Source organism: Heterodontus francisci, chromosome 1 (assembly GCF_036365525.1).
Source record: "Heterodontus francisci isolate sHetFra1 chromosome 1, sHetFra1.hap1, whole genome shotgun sequence".
In the NCBI taxonomy this organism is placed as follows: domain Eukaryota; kingdom Metazoa; phylum Chordata; class Chondrichthyes; order Heterodontiformes; family Heterodontidae; genus Heterodontus; species Heterodontus francisci.
The window spans coordinates 120,039,407-120,057,250 of NC_090371.1; the positions used below are offsets into that span (position 1 = coordinate 120,039,407).

A 17,844-nucleotide genomic window follows, 5' to 3' on the forward strand; every position below is an offset into this window, starting at 1 on the left:
CTGTATCCACTCTATCAAAACCTTTCATAATCTTAAAGACCTCTATTAGGTCACCCCTCAGCCTTTTTTCAAGAGAAAAGAGACCCAGCATGCTCATCCTTTCCTGATGTGTATATCCACACATTTCTGGTATCATCTTTTCTGCACCCTCTTCAGTGCCTCTATATCTACTGCATTGCCATTGTCTACTTTATCTGTTATCTCCTCAAAAAATAAAATCAGATTGGTCAAGGAATATTTTCCGTATTGAAATCCATGCTGACTATTCATTCTAATACTTTTCTTTTCTAGATGTTCTTCTATTCTCTCCTTTAGTAGGGATTTCATTACTTTTGCTATACTCAAACTATGTGGGGAAGAAAATGAGTTGCTAGACAAGAAACATTTTCAGAGTTCACTAATCTGATTGGTAATAGGTAGTTCTTTTGCATATTTAGAGAAACCTTTGGGAACCTTGATAATAATATGTGGGTATTCTTGTGAAAGACATGACGATACACTGTACCAGTTAACTTCCGTACCAAATAGCATTTCTTAATTGGTAATATAATAAACTAAAAAATTGTATTTTTGGTGTTAAATATTGTTGCAACTCTCAGTTAAGTACCTGATTTGCTGGGACATGTATTGGGAAATATGGAAATCTTATCCAGGAGGGAGGGAAACCTAGCATATCCCAATAGTTCTGCCATGGAATATTCATCAAATTCAGGCTGTGGCTACTGATAATTGGTCTCATGTGCCAATTCTATACAGTGCAATGGGAGCCAACAGGTACCAAAAGGCATACATATTTGATTTTGTTCCATCTCAATAACGATTTTTGTTGAAATTGCCATTTGTGAATTGGTTCATGACTAATATTAATACATTAGTTGAAAATATCACTGAAAATATCACCTGCATTGTCCACATCACTGTTGGTGTTTTCACAGGGCAAAGCCTTGCGTGAGATTTCACCTCATCGCATAGCTTTTTTTGGAATTTGTATTTAATCTTTTTTGGCAAAACTGATGTACAATGTTTATTTTGTTATTTGTCTCAATCCCTGTGCTTTGGGAATTGCTGTATCATATGTGTAAGACCAAAATTTGGAGAATTTTGATTATCTGCCAATTGCCATTATGTGCTGGCCTGGCCATTATGGCAGATAATGATGATTCTACTACATTGGCTATGTCTACAGGATAGCAGGGGGTTTTAATAATATATAATTATGCTTTTATAATTTATAGACTGTTTTGACGTTCTGAGTATAAATGCACAGTATGATATTGCTTTACAGAATAGTGGTGGACATTATGTATCTGCTAATAGGACAATCCTAAAACAGTCTGTGAACATGCTTTCTGTCAATGTGGTTGGATGCTTGGCTCTTTTTTATTTAGTGGCAGTAAGTACCTTCAGGTAAAAATTAGAGTAAAGATAACAGGCAAGCAGATTAGTCAGAAGCTGGTGTGTATAAATCTGTCACTAGCACAGAAAAGCTCCATTGCCTGCAGCCATCGTTATTCCATAGTATGGATAATTGGCAAAAGCTATCTACATTATTTCTCTTAAGTTTGTGTTTTCAGTGTCTTCTTTCAGGATGTAGCAGATGGCCGTGGCCTCCTGTAGTCTCCTGACCTGCGTCCATGATAAAAAGAATTTTGAGACAGATTAACGTCCTGCGCACGCGCAAGATAGCCCAGCAGATGTGGTTCAATGTCAGTGCCTATCACTTGTGTTTGTTCAGGATGCATCTGCTTGCAATAGAGGGTTTTTTTCTACAGGATGGTCCAGCATTGTAAACAGGAGTCTCATGCTTTATTTTGCCCCTTAGCAACAGGAAGAGAGCACAGGAAAGGAGGTAGAGCAAAGATCCTGAATGGCTCCAGACAATATTAAACTCACTATACAATATGCCAGACTCATCATGTCTATAAATAACATGGAGCAAAATAAGGACTGTAACTGTCAAATGTCTCATTGTTTTTCTTCTGTGTTAATACATGTAATTAGACTCACATTAGACCTAGATGGTTTACTGGACTGTGGCAGGGACCCAGCTTGTATTGAATTGGAGTAGGTTGCACCACACCTAATATAGAGGGAGTACACACACCAGCTCCCCAAATCGTGTTGTGCTGCTGATAACGTTGCAGATGACAGTTGTCACATTTCAGAGCTGCCATTAACCTTAATGCTAGTTTGTTATATTGCTACATTGTCAGGTGCTGCTTGTCATCACAAACAATAACATTTTTTAAACCATAGTACCAGTGACATTGAAGAACATTTTTCAAATTACGTTCAAGTTGATCTTCTGCACATGGACAAAAATGTAAAGCATAATAATTGTAAAGTATTAAGCAAAAAATTTAATTGTTTGTATTTTGTTTGCCTGTCATATCAAATTACTTAAAAGAACTTTTTGATAATTGGCCTATGTACCTCAGTTTGCTTTGTACTTAATTTTATTTTCCTCTTGACTCTATTGCTTTAAGATATGTTTAGTTATTCAAAATAACACTTTTAAAAAAAAATCAGTTGTTGAAAGAGGAACTTGAAGTGAGTGATAATTTTCAGTCATATTTAATGGTTCCTGACTTGTTACACCTCAAACCAGTTCTGTATCCTAACTGTTGAGTATTACACTTTGTAGTGTTAAACATCCAAATTGGCATGTATTTATTATGTTTGCCTAAAGTTAGTCTTTTCACATGTAGGAGTGTAAAGGCTGCAGGTTTTTTGGGATTCATTAAATTGCATTAGCGCAATTTTTCCAAATGCCTTATACTCTATTATTGTAGAGTTGACAGGATAGTGCTAAATCTCAGAAATGTTACTCTTTTCCCATAGATACATAGCAGCTTAACTTGAGGATGTTGTGGTTTAAACAATAGCAGACATTCTTGACAAACCACATTTTAGCCTGAAACGTCTGTTAATTTGTAATGACCTGATGCCTTTTGTCTGGCACTGTACAAGGACACAATGAGTTTTTGGAACTACCTATTGTTAAGTGCAGTATTTATGGTAAAACAATTATGATTATATGATTTAAGGTCAACTTTGCACATTGATGTGTTACTCTCTGCCAATATCAGATAGTCATCATATACACTGAGACTCTTCTTTTGGGCCTCCTTATCTCGAGAGACAATGGATACGCGCCTGGAGGTGGTCAGTGGTTTGTGAAGCAGCGCCTGGAGTGGCTATAAAGGCCAATTCTGGAGTGACAGGCTCTTCCACAGGTGCTGCAGAGAAATTTGTTTGTTGGGGCTGTTGCAGTGAGACTACTTGTTAAAAAAAGCCTACTTGTAATAAACATCTATTTAGATAAAGGCATATATTTACTTCAACTATAATAAGGAAATCACACATTAATGCATTGTACAGTGAATCTGCCAAAAGACCCAGTCATGTGCTCCACAATTTTAAAAATAAAGTTCTTGAACACACAAATGACCACACTTGGGTTAAATAAAAGCAAAATACTGTGGATGCTGGAAATCTGAAATAAAAACAAGAAATGCTGGAACCACTCAGCAGGTCTGGCAGCATCTGTGAAAAGAGAAGCAGAGTTAACGTTTCGGGTCAGTGATCCTTGGGTTAAAGGTGCCCAAAGGAATCAAAATGTTTCCAGTGAGCATCCTAGTTTCAGAAACTAAAATAGAATAGCAGTAGATAAGGTCAGCATTAATTTAACAAGGGCTGGTACAGGCTTTGAGTCATATAACTCATGCATGTCCACTCAAAATGAATGTTTCCCCTGGATTCCTCTGTTTGTGCCAACCTCAAAGTGTTTCTGAAACTTCTGGTCTTTAAAGAATGGTTGTTTGCTAACAAAATCATCCACAATATTGCAAAACAGTGAAAATCAAAAGAATGCAATAGGCTGTCTTTCAACTGCTAGCAATTTATGAAAGTAACGTGGTTGGTTCGATTTTAGGAATGTTTCCACTGCAGGTAATAACGATCTTGTCAGAGTCACTTATGGCATGGAAGGAGGCCATTCAACCCATCGAGTCCATGCCGGCTCTCCATAGAACAATCCAGTCAGTCCCACTCCCCCGCTCGATTCCCATAGCCCTGCAAGATGTGCCTGCACTTGCTGAATACATGGGTTAATGGACGTAAACTGGATGACACTATGGTTTTTGAAGGATTCACAAACAAAAAAGTTGAGGTTACTGTGAGATTCAGGCTGAAATTTTTTCAGCGTGGCAGGGGTCCGATGATAGACCCTAAAGCCAGGGGCAACACTACCTCGGCTGTTTGTGGGACCCGCAGCTGCACCTTGTGGCTGTCCGGCAGTTCATTAGTTGCCATTGGGGCTCCCACCCCTTCAATGGATGGGCGCGCACCCCCAGGAGCTGCCAGGCCAATTGCTGCGGGGACGGCCATTGCTACTGGGGGTGGGGGAGGGTCCTCCACGCGCCACAGAGTGTCCAAATAGGACTCCCCCCATCTCCGAGCCTGCAGGAAGGCTGCAGGGTTCACCAGGTGTCATCCCATACAGTGGAAAGCCCTCCAGTGGTGGTGGGAAGAGGCCATTAATTAGCCACTTTTTTGGCTCAATTGGACTCTAGGCGGGAGGGCTGTCTTCCACTTTCCCCACTGCTGATAAAGCATCATGGCGACGGGAGGGCATTTCACCCCCTGCCTCCCCTCGCCATTTTTGGCCTCTCTACACCCCGCCCTCCCCACCCTGGTCTCCCAGCCTGTCCCCAGAGGGTTGATAAAATCCAGATGGAAACATTGTGGATAAATAGATTCTGGAAAGCTGAATGTGAGTCAATGGTAGGCATTTTGACATTTATCTACAGTGCACAAGTCCCAGTAAAATCAATCCGGAGAACTGTGGCTAAACTGAAGACATTGCAGGCCATTATGATATGTGCATAAGTATCTACTTTGTGATGTATTCTTTTGCTGGGAAAAGGTCTTGCATTGCTCTGTTAGTGGGACTCCAGTATAATCTACTGTAGTTTAAATCATGTAGAGGCTAGATGATAATGTCTTCTGATGCTAAACAGCACTCATTGATTCTGTTGACTCTCAACAGCTGCCGTAATTACTGTCACCTCAGTAGCGCTCTGCATTGTGAGAAGTAGATATTCTCTGTTGTTCTGAACAGCCAGGGAGACCCTGTGAGAACAGCTGACTTTGGCTACGTTGTAAACCATTTGTTTAGCATGTTGTTATAATGCAGTTCAGTACTTTTGTTAACGGAGCCATTGCAACTTTTGACTTGTGGCCAAACAAAAGCAGACCTTGTCATTTGTGACAATTGAATATTTGGGTGCAGTTGCTAAGATGTTTCAGCAGAACCTTAGTCCTGTATTTATACCTGTAGCACATGAGTAAGAAGTGGGTGGCTCCCCTCTGCAAACATACAACTGAAAGGAAAAAAATTAAACTTGCTTTCAGCGGACATAAGCGGTTTCAGTTTTGAAGAGGGTGAAGGAGAACAGTTGACCGAAAAGTCATTTCTTAATGTGCACTTGCTGAAATCTTGCTTATTTTCTTGATAAAAATTATTTTACTTTTCACTGTTTAAAAAAACTCCATGCACCATATAATAATATAGGAATTAACTTGGTGAGATTTGCTTCCTTTTGAAAGTAAATTTCCCCCTTTTCTTTTTGATGGTATGTTTGTTGAAGTGGAAACTCAGGGCCTTTCTGGGGCATTTCCATCACAACTCCAGTCGGCTTCTGACAATAGGCCTTTCAACAGCTTTAATTGGTTACCCGCTGCTTACAGGCGGGTAGCCCTGCTGCCCCCCAATCCTGACACTGGGAAAATGGCCCAGGGGTGGGATGGTGCCAGGAAACTGGCACACCAGCTGGCAGCATGAAATTCTGCCTCCGCCTGCCTGCTTCTGTGCTCACCCTCATCAGGGTCAAAAAATCCAGCCCATTGTTCCAGAGGTGCTGTTTAACCCCTGGTATCTTGCCCAAATGGCTGTTCATCAAATCTAAGTTTGGCCAGTGAGAGTTGGTGGGCTATTTAACTTGGGAAATCACAGCCAAACTCAAATCTGTCCCCACCAGATACCCATGTATACAACTCTGTCCAGAAAGAAATCTTGGGTACAATCTCTAGTGTGTGCTGAGTCAGCTGTGGATACGATTAGCTTGCATGCCCCTGGGCTTGGGAAGGGAAAATCGGCTGCCAATCCATCTGATTATCACTAGCTAGTGACTTTTGCAATTGGCCTCAGCACCCCTGGGCTTGGGAGGGGTAAAATCAGCCCAGATTCCAGCTGCTGATAGCTATCTAGTGAGTCCTGTCAGGAAATGGACATGGACACATATCAGTTGAGGACAAGATTGAGGACAACTCTGATTCCTCCCTCCTCATAATCAAAAAACTTGCTGGCACTCACCAGCTGAATCAGCACTTGAGCAAGGAACCAGAGGGCTGCTCATGGTAATGGAGTAGTACCCCAGCATGAGAAACCATCTTCAGGAGAGGAGAAGAAATACCAGGCTAGGTGAGAGAAAATAAAAACTAGAATCATAATTAGGAAGGAAAACCACATTGTCAGAGTTTAAACTACAGCAAAAATAGTACCTGCTAACTTGGCAAGCTTTCCAGAGTAAGCTGTCATGGTTTTTCTTGGAACTCAATGCCTGAAAACTTGCCAATGGGGTATAGCGGCCCCTTTACGCAAAGCACTGAATGGTTCTTCAGATTTGACAGTATCAATAAGGCAGAAAATGAATGCTAAAAATGTTGCAGTTGGTCAACTGGTTGACAAGTAGTATTATCTCCAGAGCAGTGCTTTGAAGAACGCAGGGGCTGTGAAGCAGGAGATATGGTTGAAGTAGGTGGCAAAATGCTTCACTTGCTTGTGTCTAATGAAGCTGTGTGTTTTGCTCCACTGGGAGGACTAAATGTGGTTAAGGCTGGTTAAATACTGGGAATTCATAGTTGCTTGCCACCTGTAATCTTGATTTGACAATGTGTGAAAGAGTGAGCTACAATCATTTAGCAGCACACTGCAAATCTGTTTGAGGTAATCCATTGCGAACTCATTCCTTGAGCTCAGTTTATTCTGTGAAATCGCTACATTCACCAGTGAACTATTAACTGCTGGAAATTTTACTTAAAAGTGTTGAATTGATGTTGTAGCCTCTAATTGTTGTTTAAACAGCTTAAGTCAAAGCAGAATGAAGCCAAAATGTCACACTACTGAAATGGTCAGGAGGAGGTCGGGAGAATACTCAGACTGTAACACATTAGTGCAACACTATTTTACAAAATAAATTCCAGTGTTCTTATTTTTTCCTTTCATACTGTAAGGATTGTACCAACAATTTGAGATGGGGAACTCGTTACAGAAATGAGGGAATAAAATTGAAGACTTACAGCTTTCATTATTTCGGAAAAAATTTGAAATAGTTTGAACAGTTATACAATTGTATTATTATCACATTATTCCTCAATATAGGAATGTTGACTATATTAAATCATAAATGTAACTTAACTTGGCATTGGTGACATACTTGAGTGAAAGATATATTGGAATAATCCCCAGTGCAGAGATTTGATGGTATCTCAATGTCCTGGCTCTTGGTGGCCTTATACTGCAAGAGTATTACGCTTACTAGACATTCCATTTGAGGAGACTAGCACTGCCAAGGGATTGTAAGATTTAATGATTTAAGTCCCTGCATGCTGACTGTCAGTGCTGGTTACTGCCTCAAGAAGGAAGTTTCTCTAATCTGTGAAAGGACTATTGGGGTTTCACAATAGTAATGTATTAAAAGATTACAAATCTCCAATCATGATATTGTGTTGATACGCAATAGCAGTATTGGACATCAGCACAATATTGTAACCCTCTGAGCACTTAAAACAGTCGGATACACCTTTTTCTGTTTGAGCTTTTTGTACTTAGCAAGATGATGGGTGTTGGTGATTGCTCTATTTCAGGCACCTAGACATGCCAACCTGACCATCTGATAAATCAAGAGGCAAACTCTTTAAAAATCAAGAGATTTGGTCTAAAAATCATGATTTGCTCTGTTTTTTCAAACATACACCAATATAGATTGTCAGTTGGTTCATAAATCTCATTAGAGCTCTTTATAAAAACTAAATTACTGCAGCTGAAAATGCTTTACAAAAAAACTTTTTAAAAATCCTCCTGTTACCTGCACATGTGTTAAAGGAGGATACACCCTCCCACCACAGTTACTATTGGCTGGAACAGCTGCCTCCTTATCAGATGAAACCTAACCCACATGTCCCAGGTTAATGCATTAACACATTAAAATACATTTATTTACAGTGGAGTAGCTATTATCACCTCCAAATTAGAGTTATTCAAAATATCATAGTGACAGTTAAGTTAATGCAAACATATGAATAATAACAGGCAGGTGAAGACCTTCTAGTCTATCCAGTCTGTCTCACGCAATTGCGACACCTCCTCCTTAAAGCCTTTTGATCATCTGACCTCATATCGTCTAAAGTAGCTCGCTGTCAGTTTTTTTATCTGATAGCACTTCTGTGAAGTGCTTTGGGACATTTTACTATTTTAAAGACGCTATATAAATGCAAGTGTTGTTGTACAGCTAACTAGCTAATTATGGAATATTGTTTCTTTCCTTTTAGAGATTGAGGCCAAGGAGGCATGTGATTGGTTGCGAGCAGCAGGGTTCCCTCAATACGCCCAGCTGTATGAAGGTGAGGCAACATATACCATAGTTGTTATTGAAACTGATGTGCATCATCAGATGAAAACTTGCATGAAAGAAATTGTGGTAACTTTTGGCATTTATGCCTTAAAGGTAACTGAAGTTTCACATTTTGCACCAAACACGGCTCTTCTATTTTAATTCACTCAAAACCACAACTATTACTACACATTGAAAGCAATTGCCTGAAGGAAATTTCTGAAGTTTGCTTTTGAGTATGTTTTTTAACAGACTAGCCCATCAAAAGATTGTACTTTAAATTGTGGTATTCCAGATGTTTAAAGCTTTACAAAATGATAGAAGTATAAATGTTAAAAATGTTATGGTTTAAATTGAGCTTTGCACCTGTAAAGTATACTCTTGACCAGTTATGGGAAGGAAGGAGTTGAAGAGGGGAGATGGTGACATAGTGGTAATGTCACTGGACTAGTAATCCAGATAATAAATTAATACATTCAATTAATTCATAAAAATCTGGAATTGAAAGCTAATCTCAGTAATGGTGCCATGAAACCATCATCGAATGTTGTAAAAACACATCTGGTTCACTAATGTCCTTTAGGGAATGAAATCTGCTGTCTTTACCTGGCCTGGCCTACATGTGACTCCAGATCCTCAGCAATGTGGTTGACTCTTAACTGCCCTCTGAATTGGTCTAACAAGCCATTCAGTTCAAGGGCAATTAGGGATGGGCAACAAATGTTGGCCTTGCCAGTGATGCCCACATCCCATGAAAGAATTTTAAAAAAGGGGTGAGACAGATCAGGCTCACTTATGATGACCCCCACAGCTAAATAGCCTCACAACTCTCATCTCAAATTACATATTAAGAATGTGCCAGAGAAACCATACCCCAGGAGAGGACAAGACGGAAAATTGGCAAAAACATTTTTCATACACATTTTCCTCAGGAATTAAGAGATTTGTTGACTGATTATGGGAAAAACGCGCTTGAGGGGAAATAGTTTGACAGAAAACCTATTTGTATAGGTTTATAATGTGTGTTTATGTAACTGGCTGAAGAAATAAGAAAGCTCAGCAGAATTCAACAAATGCCAGTCAGTTTTTGAGGTAGTCACTGTCACTTGTGCAGTAGCCTCAGAAGCCATTTCTGTATCTATGAAAAGCACAGAATTGAATCATTCTGAAAGGTAATGTGGTTGTTATGAAAACAATAATTAGTTTTGCTGCATCAGAATATTCCTCTTGACAGAAAACCCTAATTTCTGTTTTTTTTTGTATGATTTGTTCCTTGTGTCTGTTGTACTCTTCAGTTTTTCTAACTGAGCCTAAAAGAACCTTACTGTATGGAAAGTGATCCCAGAATAAGTGTAAATTTATCCTGTGCAATTATGAAAACAACAGGCAAATAAACACCACTGGGAATAGTTTTTCACTTAATGATAACTCTTTCCTCACACCACTCTGAGGTAAGCACATACAGCATCGCACTGATGCTTGATCAATGGTGTAAGGTGGTATCTCATTTATGGCACTGGACGAGTAACGCAAGGCTTTGAGTTCAAATCTTGCCATGATAATCTGTGAAATTAAATCGAATAAGTCTGGTAATTGTGGGCTGGTATCACCGTGGAATGACCATGAAGTGGGAGAACCAGAAAGACTGAGGATTTTCAGCCCCTTTGCTTACACCTGAATCAGGTTTGCCCCACTGATGACTTTAAGATTGCTTATTCTAATTGTACTTACCTGGCAGGGGAGAGACCATGATCAATGAATTGATCCTGCAAGTGCTGTTTTTGTGTTTTTTGGGGGGGTTTCCTGGGGGGTTTCAGCACCGTTTTTACAGCATTTCGCCCTTTGGGATTGGAGATCTACCATGGTTGTTGTTTTCCTGTTGGTTGGAGTTTTAGTACCTGTCCCAGGAAAACTTAAAGCAAAAAATGGCTGCAACCAACACCAGAGCTCCAGGCCAGGGCGTGCGTAACACCGTTAGGGTGGCAGTGAAAGATAGCGAAAGAGGTGCGCCCATCACCCGCGCCTTCTTCATTAAGAAAATCCTGATTGAATGCTGTGGATTCCAAGCTGCAGACATCTTCTGCCTGCAGGACTTCCCCAGCAGTGGATATTTTGACGTAACGTTCAAGAATGTGGTGGGATGCATCAAGTTGCTGGAAGTGTTCAAGGAGAAGGGAAACCAGGCGCTGCTGTCCATCCTCACGGTGGAGCCACTCTTCACGCTGCCATCGCAATGCAACTGGATGGTGACAATCCACCTCTACAACCCCCATGTTCCTGTGCTCACTTTCCTCGCTACGTACGTCGGGATGGCCGGCAGCAGCACCATGGTCAAGGACCCCTTTGGGATTTGGAACAGCAAGCGGCAGGTCAAGGTCACCTTGAAGGTCGACGCCAATGGAGCCACCATCCATCCTCCCTCCAGCTTTGCTATCGGGGGAAGTCGAGGCTTCTTGGTCTATGCGGGGCAGCCCAGACTTTGTCAGATCTGTGGCCAATCTGGTCATGTGGCGGCTAACTGCAGCATAGTCATCTGCAAGAACTGCAAGCAGGAAGGCCATCAGACCAAGGACTGTAAGCAGAGTTAAGTGCTGCAACTTGTGTGGTGGGGCAGGCCACCTCTACAAGACCTGCCCCAAGCGCTGCCTCAGTTACGCACAGGTGGCAAGGTCCAAGGAAAGGCTGGATGAAGGAACGGTGAATGTGCCTCATGCTGTGAAGGAGACCAGCAACCTTCCCCGCAGCGAGGAAAATCCATCTGAGAAGGAGCGGGAAGGGGAGGCAGCTGCAACCAGCGACCCAACACTTACTCCATGCCTGGAAACTCCTCCTCAACACACAGAATCCATGGAGGAGGAGGCAGCAGTGGGACAATCGGATGAGTGGCAAGTGCTCAAAAGGAAAACCACAAAGAAGAAGCCCCAAAAAAAAGGAACAGGTCACCACCCAAACCAGTGGCAAGAGGAGGCTATCATCTGAGACGGACTACTGCAGCTGCTTCTCATTAGACGAGGAAGAGCCGGAAAGACGGCACATGCAAAAGAAGTGGCAGAACGCAAAGGAGCTGGAAGAGAAACCCCCCAGCTCCGTGGCACTGGTAGCAGCAATGGGCCCAGTGCACTCCAACCCCAAAGCGCTGAACCCAACGAGATGCCCAGCACACCCCAGCTCTGGAAGACCGAGAGCAGCGAAGCACCCTGCGCACTCCAGCTCCAGGAAGCCGGAAGCAGAAACGTCCTCGAGGATGATCAGAGGGGAAGGACACCACCAGCAGAGGACAGTCCAAACTTTGCTGCCTACAACTCCCCTCCGATGTCATCTCAGCGGAGCAAATCCCCCGTGAGTGACCAGAGGGGGTTTCTGAACCCAACACATGTGCAACAGCTTGTACACACTATGGGTATGCAGGAAAATACCCAAGGACTGGGACTAGTAAGGACACCTGGTGTGGTAAGCAACATCCAGTTTTAAATTGGTATAAAGATTGCTTCTATTAACATGCGTAGCATTAAATCCACTACATGATGTGTTTCGACCTTGGGTTACTTCACCAAGATCAAAGCCAACCTACTGTTTCTGCAAGAGTGTGGGATACTGCACCTCAGCACTTACAGGCAATGGTCGCGATGGTGGTCCCACGAGCCATCGATCTGGTCAGGGGGAAATGATTCCTGTTCCTCTAGCCTGGGTATCTGCTGCGAGGAGGCAACTTCACCATCTCTGAAGGTAAGGAGGTGGTGGGCGGTTGGCTCCTCGTAGCAGACGTACTGTACAACAATGCTCCACTCCGGTTGATCAACATGTACACCCCGGTTCAATACAGCGAGCGGCTGACCATCCTCCAGCAGCTCCCACTGCTGCTGGCGACGTTCAGGCCAGTCATTCTAGGCGTTGACTTCAACTGCATCATTAATGCAGCTGGACGATCCGGTAGTGACGACAGCAAACTGGACGCTACATTCCAGGATTGACTTCCTGTTTGTGTCCTGTGCTTTCACAGTCAGATCCATCGACGCCAAACCGGTGTTCTTCTCTGACCACTGCCTCTTACTGATCGACTGTTACTTACAGGATGACCAGCAGGTTGGCAGGGGGACATGGAAGCTGAACATAACACTGCTGACCCCAGAGAACATTGAGGAACTGAAAAGGGATTACAAAGGTTGGAGAACCGTGAAACCTCTCTGTGAGTCTCCGGTGCACTGGTGGGAAGCGATCAAGGCAAACATCAAGAGGTGCTTTATCCTCAAGGGTGTTCAGAAGGTGAGAGAGAGACAGAAGGAAATGTCCCAACTCCAGAAAAGAATGCAAATTTTGCTCTGGCTGCAGTTGACGGGGCCCGAGGTCAAGGAGGATCTCCAAGAGGTGAAGAGTCAGCAGGCCTCGTTCTTTGCCACGGAGGCCTCCAAGATCATCTTCTGGTCCAGAGTCCGCTCCATGAGCAGGATGTGATGTGCTCGCATTTCTTCTTCCAAAAGATACAGAGAGAGAGCTGTGTGATCAGCAGCCTGAAGGAAGAGGGCGGCTCGGTAACGTCATCGCAGTCCGACACACTAAGGATCAGCAAATCCTTTTATGCTGGGCTGTACGACATGAAACCCACGGACAGCATGGCCTCCCAGTCTTTCCTGTCATCTATCATTGAGGCCTTAGATGACAGTAATGGGAGAGTCTGGACAAACCGTTAACTCTGGACGAGCTGACAAAGGCTGTCAGGTCCTTGGAGACGAGTAAAACTCCCAAAAGCAACGGCTTACCGGTTGAGTTGTATTCGACTCTGTGGGACTGGATTGACCCAGACCTGCTGGAAGTATACGAGAGTATGCTACTGGCCAGCAGCATGTCAAAATTCATGAGGAAAGGCATCATCACCCTCATCTAAAAGCGGAAGGAAGAGAGGGCGGAAATCAGAAATTGACAGCCCATCTCACTGCTTAATGTAGACTGCAAGATTCTGTCCAAAGTCATCGCCAGTCAGGTCAAGTCTGCTCTGAAGTTGGTGATTCACCCTGATCAAACCTGTACTGTACCCGGCAGGAAGATCTCTGATCGCCTCGTGTTACTCAGGGATACGATCGTCTCTGTATGGGACAAGAGGGTGGACACCTGCCTCATCAGCTTGGACCAGGAGAAGGGTTTTGACAGGATATCGCACGCATGCATGATGGACATGCTCTCCAAAATGGGGTTTGGGAGGGAATCTGCAATTGGATCAAACTGCTCTACACAAACATCAGTAGCGCAGTCTCAATCAATGAGTGGGAATCAGAAAGTTTCCCGATCCAATCTGGAGTCAGACAGGGCTGTCCTCTCTCCCCGGTCTTGTTTGTTTGCTGTATCAGACCTTTTGCTGAGTCTATTAGGAAGGATGTGGGCATAAGAGGGGTGACAATCCCAGGCAGTGGAGGCACTCAGATCAAAGCTCCCTGTACATGGACAACGTCGCCGTCTTCTCCTCGGATCCACCGTCCGTTCGCAGATTGATGAGCATCTGCGACTAGTTCGAACTGGCCTTGGGAGCCAAAGTAAATTGTGGCAAGAGTGAGGCCATGTTCTTTGGGAACTGGGCCAACCGATCCTTTGTCCCCTTCACCGTCAGGTTAGATTACCTGAGGGTGCTGGGGATATGGTTCGGAGGGGCTTGGGCGTGCGCCAAAACCTGGAAGGAGCGAGTGGCAGGGTATACCATAAACTGAGCATGTGGGAGCAGCGCTCTCTCTCCATTGCGAGTAAGAACCTGGTCATCAGGTGCAAAGCGCTCACGTTGTTGCTGTATGTGGTGCAGGTCTGGCCCATACCCTACTCCTGCACCGTGGCGGTCACCTGAGCTATTTCCACTTTATCTGGAGATCCAAAATGGACCGTGTCTGGAGGGTCACAATGTACAAACCGCTAGATAAAGGGGGAAAAACTTACCCGCCGTCACCCTCATCCTGATGGCCACCTTTGTGTGTGGCTGCATCAAGCTGTGCATAGAACCCCAGTACACAAACTCCAAGTGTCACTGCATGCTGAGGTTCTATCTGTCCCCAGTGTTGCGAAGGATGGGTCTGGCCTCATTGCCACAGAACGTTCCATCCAGTTGGACCATGCCGTGCAGAAAAACAGCTTTGACCACCAATCCGTCATTCAGTGGTCTGCACGGAATGTCCTGAAGGCCCTACGGGAAAAGGAAATGGTGGATCCTGTTGGATGGTTCACCGAGCAAACTGCCAAAGTCATTTGGCAGAATGCCTCATCACCAGAACTTTCAAACTAGCACCAAGATGTAGCTTGGCTGGCGGTGAGAAGGGCCCTCCCCCTCCCCGTCAGATCCTTCCTGCCTGCCCAGAGTCTCACCGCCTCTGCACGCTGCCCTTGAGGTGGCTGTGGTGGGGAAGAGACAGTTGCCCACCTCCTTCTGGAATGTGCCTTTGCAAAGCAGGTGTGGAAAGAGATTCAGTGGTTTTTGTCGAGGTTCATCCCAAGCAGCTCTGTAATACAGGAGTCAGTGTGCTACGGGATGCACAGAGGGACGCACACCGCAATAACAATCAACTGCTGCTGGAGGACCATCTTTGGTCGGCCCGAAACCTGCTGGTCTTCCAGTGCAAAGAGTTGTCCACGACCGAGTGTTGCAGACTGGCACATTCCAAGGTCCAGGACAACGTGCTGAGGGACGCACTAAAGCTTGGGGCAGACGCCGAAAAGGCTCAATGGAGAAAGAGCACTGTGTAAGGTCCTCCTGCCATAGTGAACTGAGGGGCTGGAACCTTTGTAAAACCCCTCGGGTTGCATACACCAAAATATGATTTTGCTGTGTAATGTAAATGTACATTGCATGTAAAATGGGGTTTGTGAGGCAACTCACATTCTGTATTGAAGAAAACTGATTTCTTTTGCACTTTCTGAAATGTCAACTTGGAACTGTTTTGAACTGTTTGTAATGTATTTTTTTTTACAGATTTTTATGAATAAAGTATATTTTTGGGGGAAAAAATTTCTTATGATAATTGTATTTGTTTATCTCAGCATTTTACCCTTTTTCCTGTTGCATTCCTCACATTTAAAATGCAAACGTTGTCATATGTTCACTCAAATGCTTTCTTATAAGACGTATTCTGCAGATGTTTTACTACAAGGTATTCTACTCATCTGGGAAGCTCTTTTTCCTATTTTGTAGAATGCACACCAAGGGACAACTAGTATTATTATAGAAAGCTATCTCATTATTAGGAACTTTTTTTTAATATACATTGATCTGTCTTGATTGCACACAGATTTGCTGTTCCCCATTGACATTTCTTCAGTGAAGAGGGACCATGACTTTTTGGATCGAGATGCAATTGAATCACTTTGCAGGTAGGCACCATCTCCACACCCCCCACCCTCATGCCTCTCCACCCCATACCAGGCCATCAGATTATTTAGCTGTGGCAGTTCATTAATGAAGACTTCCAAAATCTCTGTAAACATATTTTGATCTTCAGAAATGTTCTAATATATAACTGCACTAATCAAAGCTGCTGAATGGAACAATCAGTATATTCAAATGTCTGTATTCTGGGAAAATTGGTAGGGTGAAAGGTTTCTAAGTGCTTTGTGAAGTAGGTGCTGTAACTATGTGCTGTGTGCCTTCGTGGTGCATTAACCATAAAAGTGTATATCTGACTCTGTATTCACAATCAGGCCTGGATTCTACATGTTACATGTCCCAGCCTATAAACAATATATGGTTTAAGATTTATAATTATGAAAATGTTTATTTTAAGCATCTTTTCCATGTCATCAATAGGAGTTTCTGTAATAAAGTAAAGCTAATTTACCAATATAATTACACATTAAGGTTTAAATGGAGAAGGTCGGTTTGGAGAAGCATTTTGAATGGAAGATACCTGCCCCTCCCCCGCATCTCCATTACCACCACCCACCTAGTTAGATTTCCACCTGATATGTGAAATCTAACATTAAATCTTGCCCCCTCCTCCAAGCGACTGTTGTGTACTCAGCCAATTCTGATAGTTAAACTATTGATGTTTCTTGATCTGCAGCCAGGACCAAAAAGATTGTTCATCTCTGGTGATTATATGGAGCCACTATCCAACAGAACTGATAGCTGATGTTAGTAGAATGGCTGTCTGGTGAGAACACAAATTTCAGGCATATGCAAAGACCTATTGGCCTATCAAATCCAACCCTTGAATTTCAGGAACAAAACGTGGTGGATCTCTTGAGTTGTGGCAAGAGATTAAAATAATATTTAATGTACCAAATACGAGATTCTAAGCAAGATGGAGGAATAATTTACATTGAAAACCTCCCCACCCCAACACACACAGACACACACCTTCTTTATTAACAGTCTGGGTTATTTTCAGAATATCAGATAATGATAAAATTTGTCTTGCTGACAAATGTTAGAAATTAACTGAAATGCTTTTGCATTAATGGTTCTGTTAAAAGATTGGTCAAGCAGATCCAATGATAAAGCACTTAGATACATTGTAACATTTTATAAGAAAAAGTGATGCAGTGATAAGGGAATAAATTTTTATGTGTGTTGCTCACCTGGATATTAGAGGAATGTGCCTCATCTGCACTGTGCCTTTTGTTTTGTTTACCTTCCAGCTGCCTACCTCCATCGCTATAGACACTTGGCTTATCTGTTGCAGCTGACAGGAGGTTTGTGCAAATGTCAATGCACAACAAAATGTTTGAATTATCAAAGGCATTCTTATCAGGCAGGCTGTTCATTTTTTGTTTCCCACATCAAAGTAACTGGGGTTCCAAAGGGACGTGATTGCACAATGCAAGTCAGGAAAAAGGAGCAGCTTCTTGTTCTTATTACGTAAAAATTGATCTTAGTTCTTGCTTAAAAATTCCCAGTAGTGGTGAATGTTTAATATCCTGCTCCTCACCTGAAATAAGAGCAAGTCTAAGAAGTACATGCAGCCAAAAATCATATGTGAAAACTGAAGGGGTACACTCACGTGAAAGTGAGGTGACCCACAACAAGTTTGTACATCTGGAAGCAGTTAATATGTAATTCGTTCACTCTGACATGAGATGACATAGAGCAGTGGTACAATGGAAAGAAAACCATGCACAAGGACAGTACAAAGAGCTAGATTGATACAACAGTTGGATCTGTTGACTTATACAATGGAGATGGTTATTGAGAAACCTGGGC

At 42.9% G+C, this 17,844-nt stretch overlaps 1 protein-coding gene across 5 annotated transcripts in view; it reads left to right on the top strand.

Annotated features, from left to right (window-relative positions):
• The window catches only part of dlc1 (DLC1 Rho GTPase activating protein), a 527,354-nt gene that overhangs the window by 482,173 nt on the left and 27,337 nt on the right, over nucleotides 1–17,844 (top strand). For all 5 annotated transcript variants that reach the window (XM_068034855.1, XM_068034845.1, XM_068034837.1 and 2 more), the window contains 2 exons: nucleotides 8,614–8,685; nucleotides 15,935–16,016. In XM_068034855.1, the coding sequence (XP_067890956.1) occupies nucleotides 8,614–8,685; nucleotides 15,935–16,016 (154 nt within the window). The remainder of the gene's footprint in view (nucleotides 1–8,613; nucleotides 8,686–15,934; nucleotides 16,017–17,844) is intronic.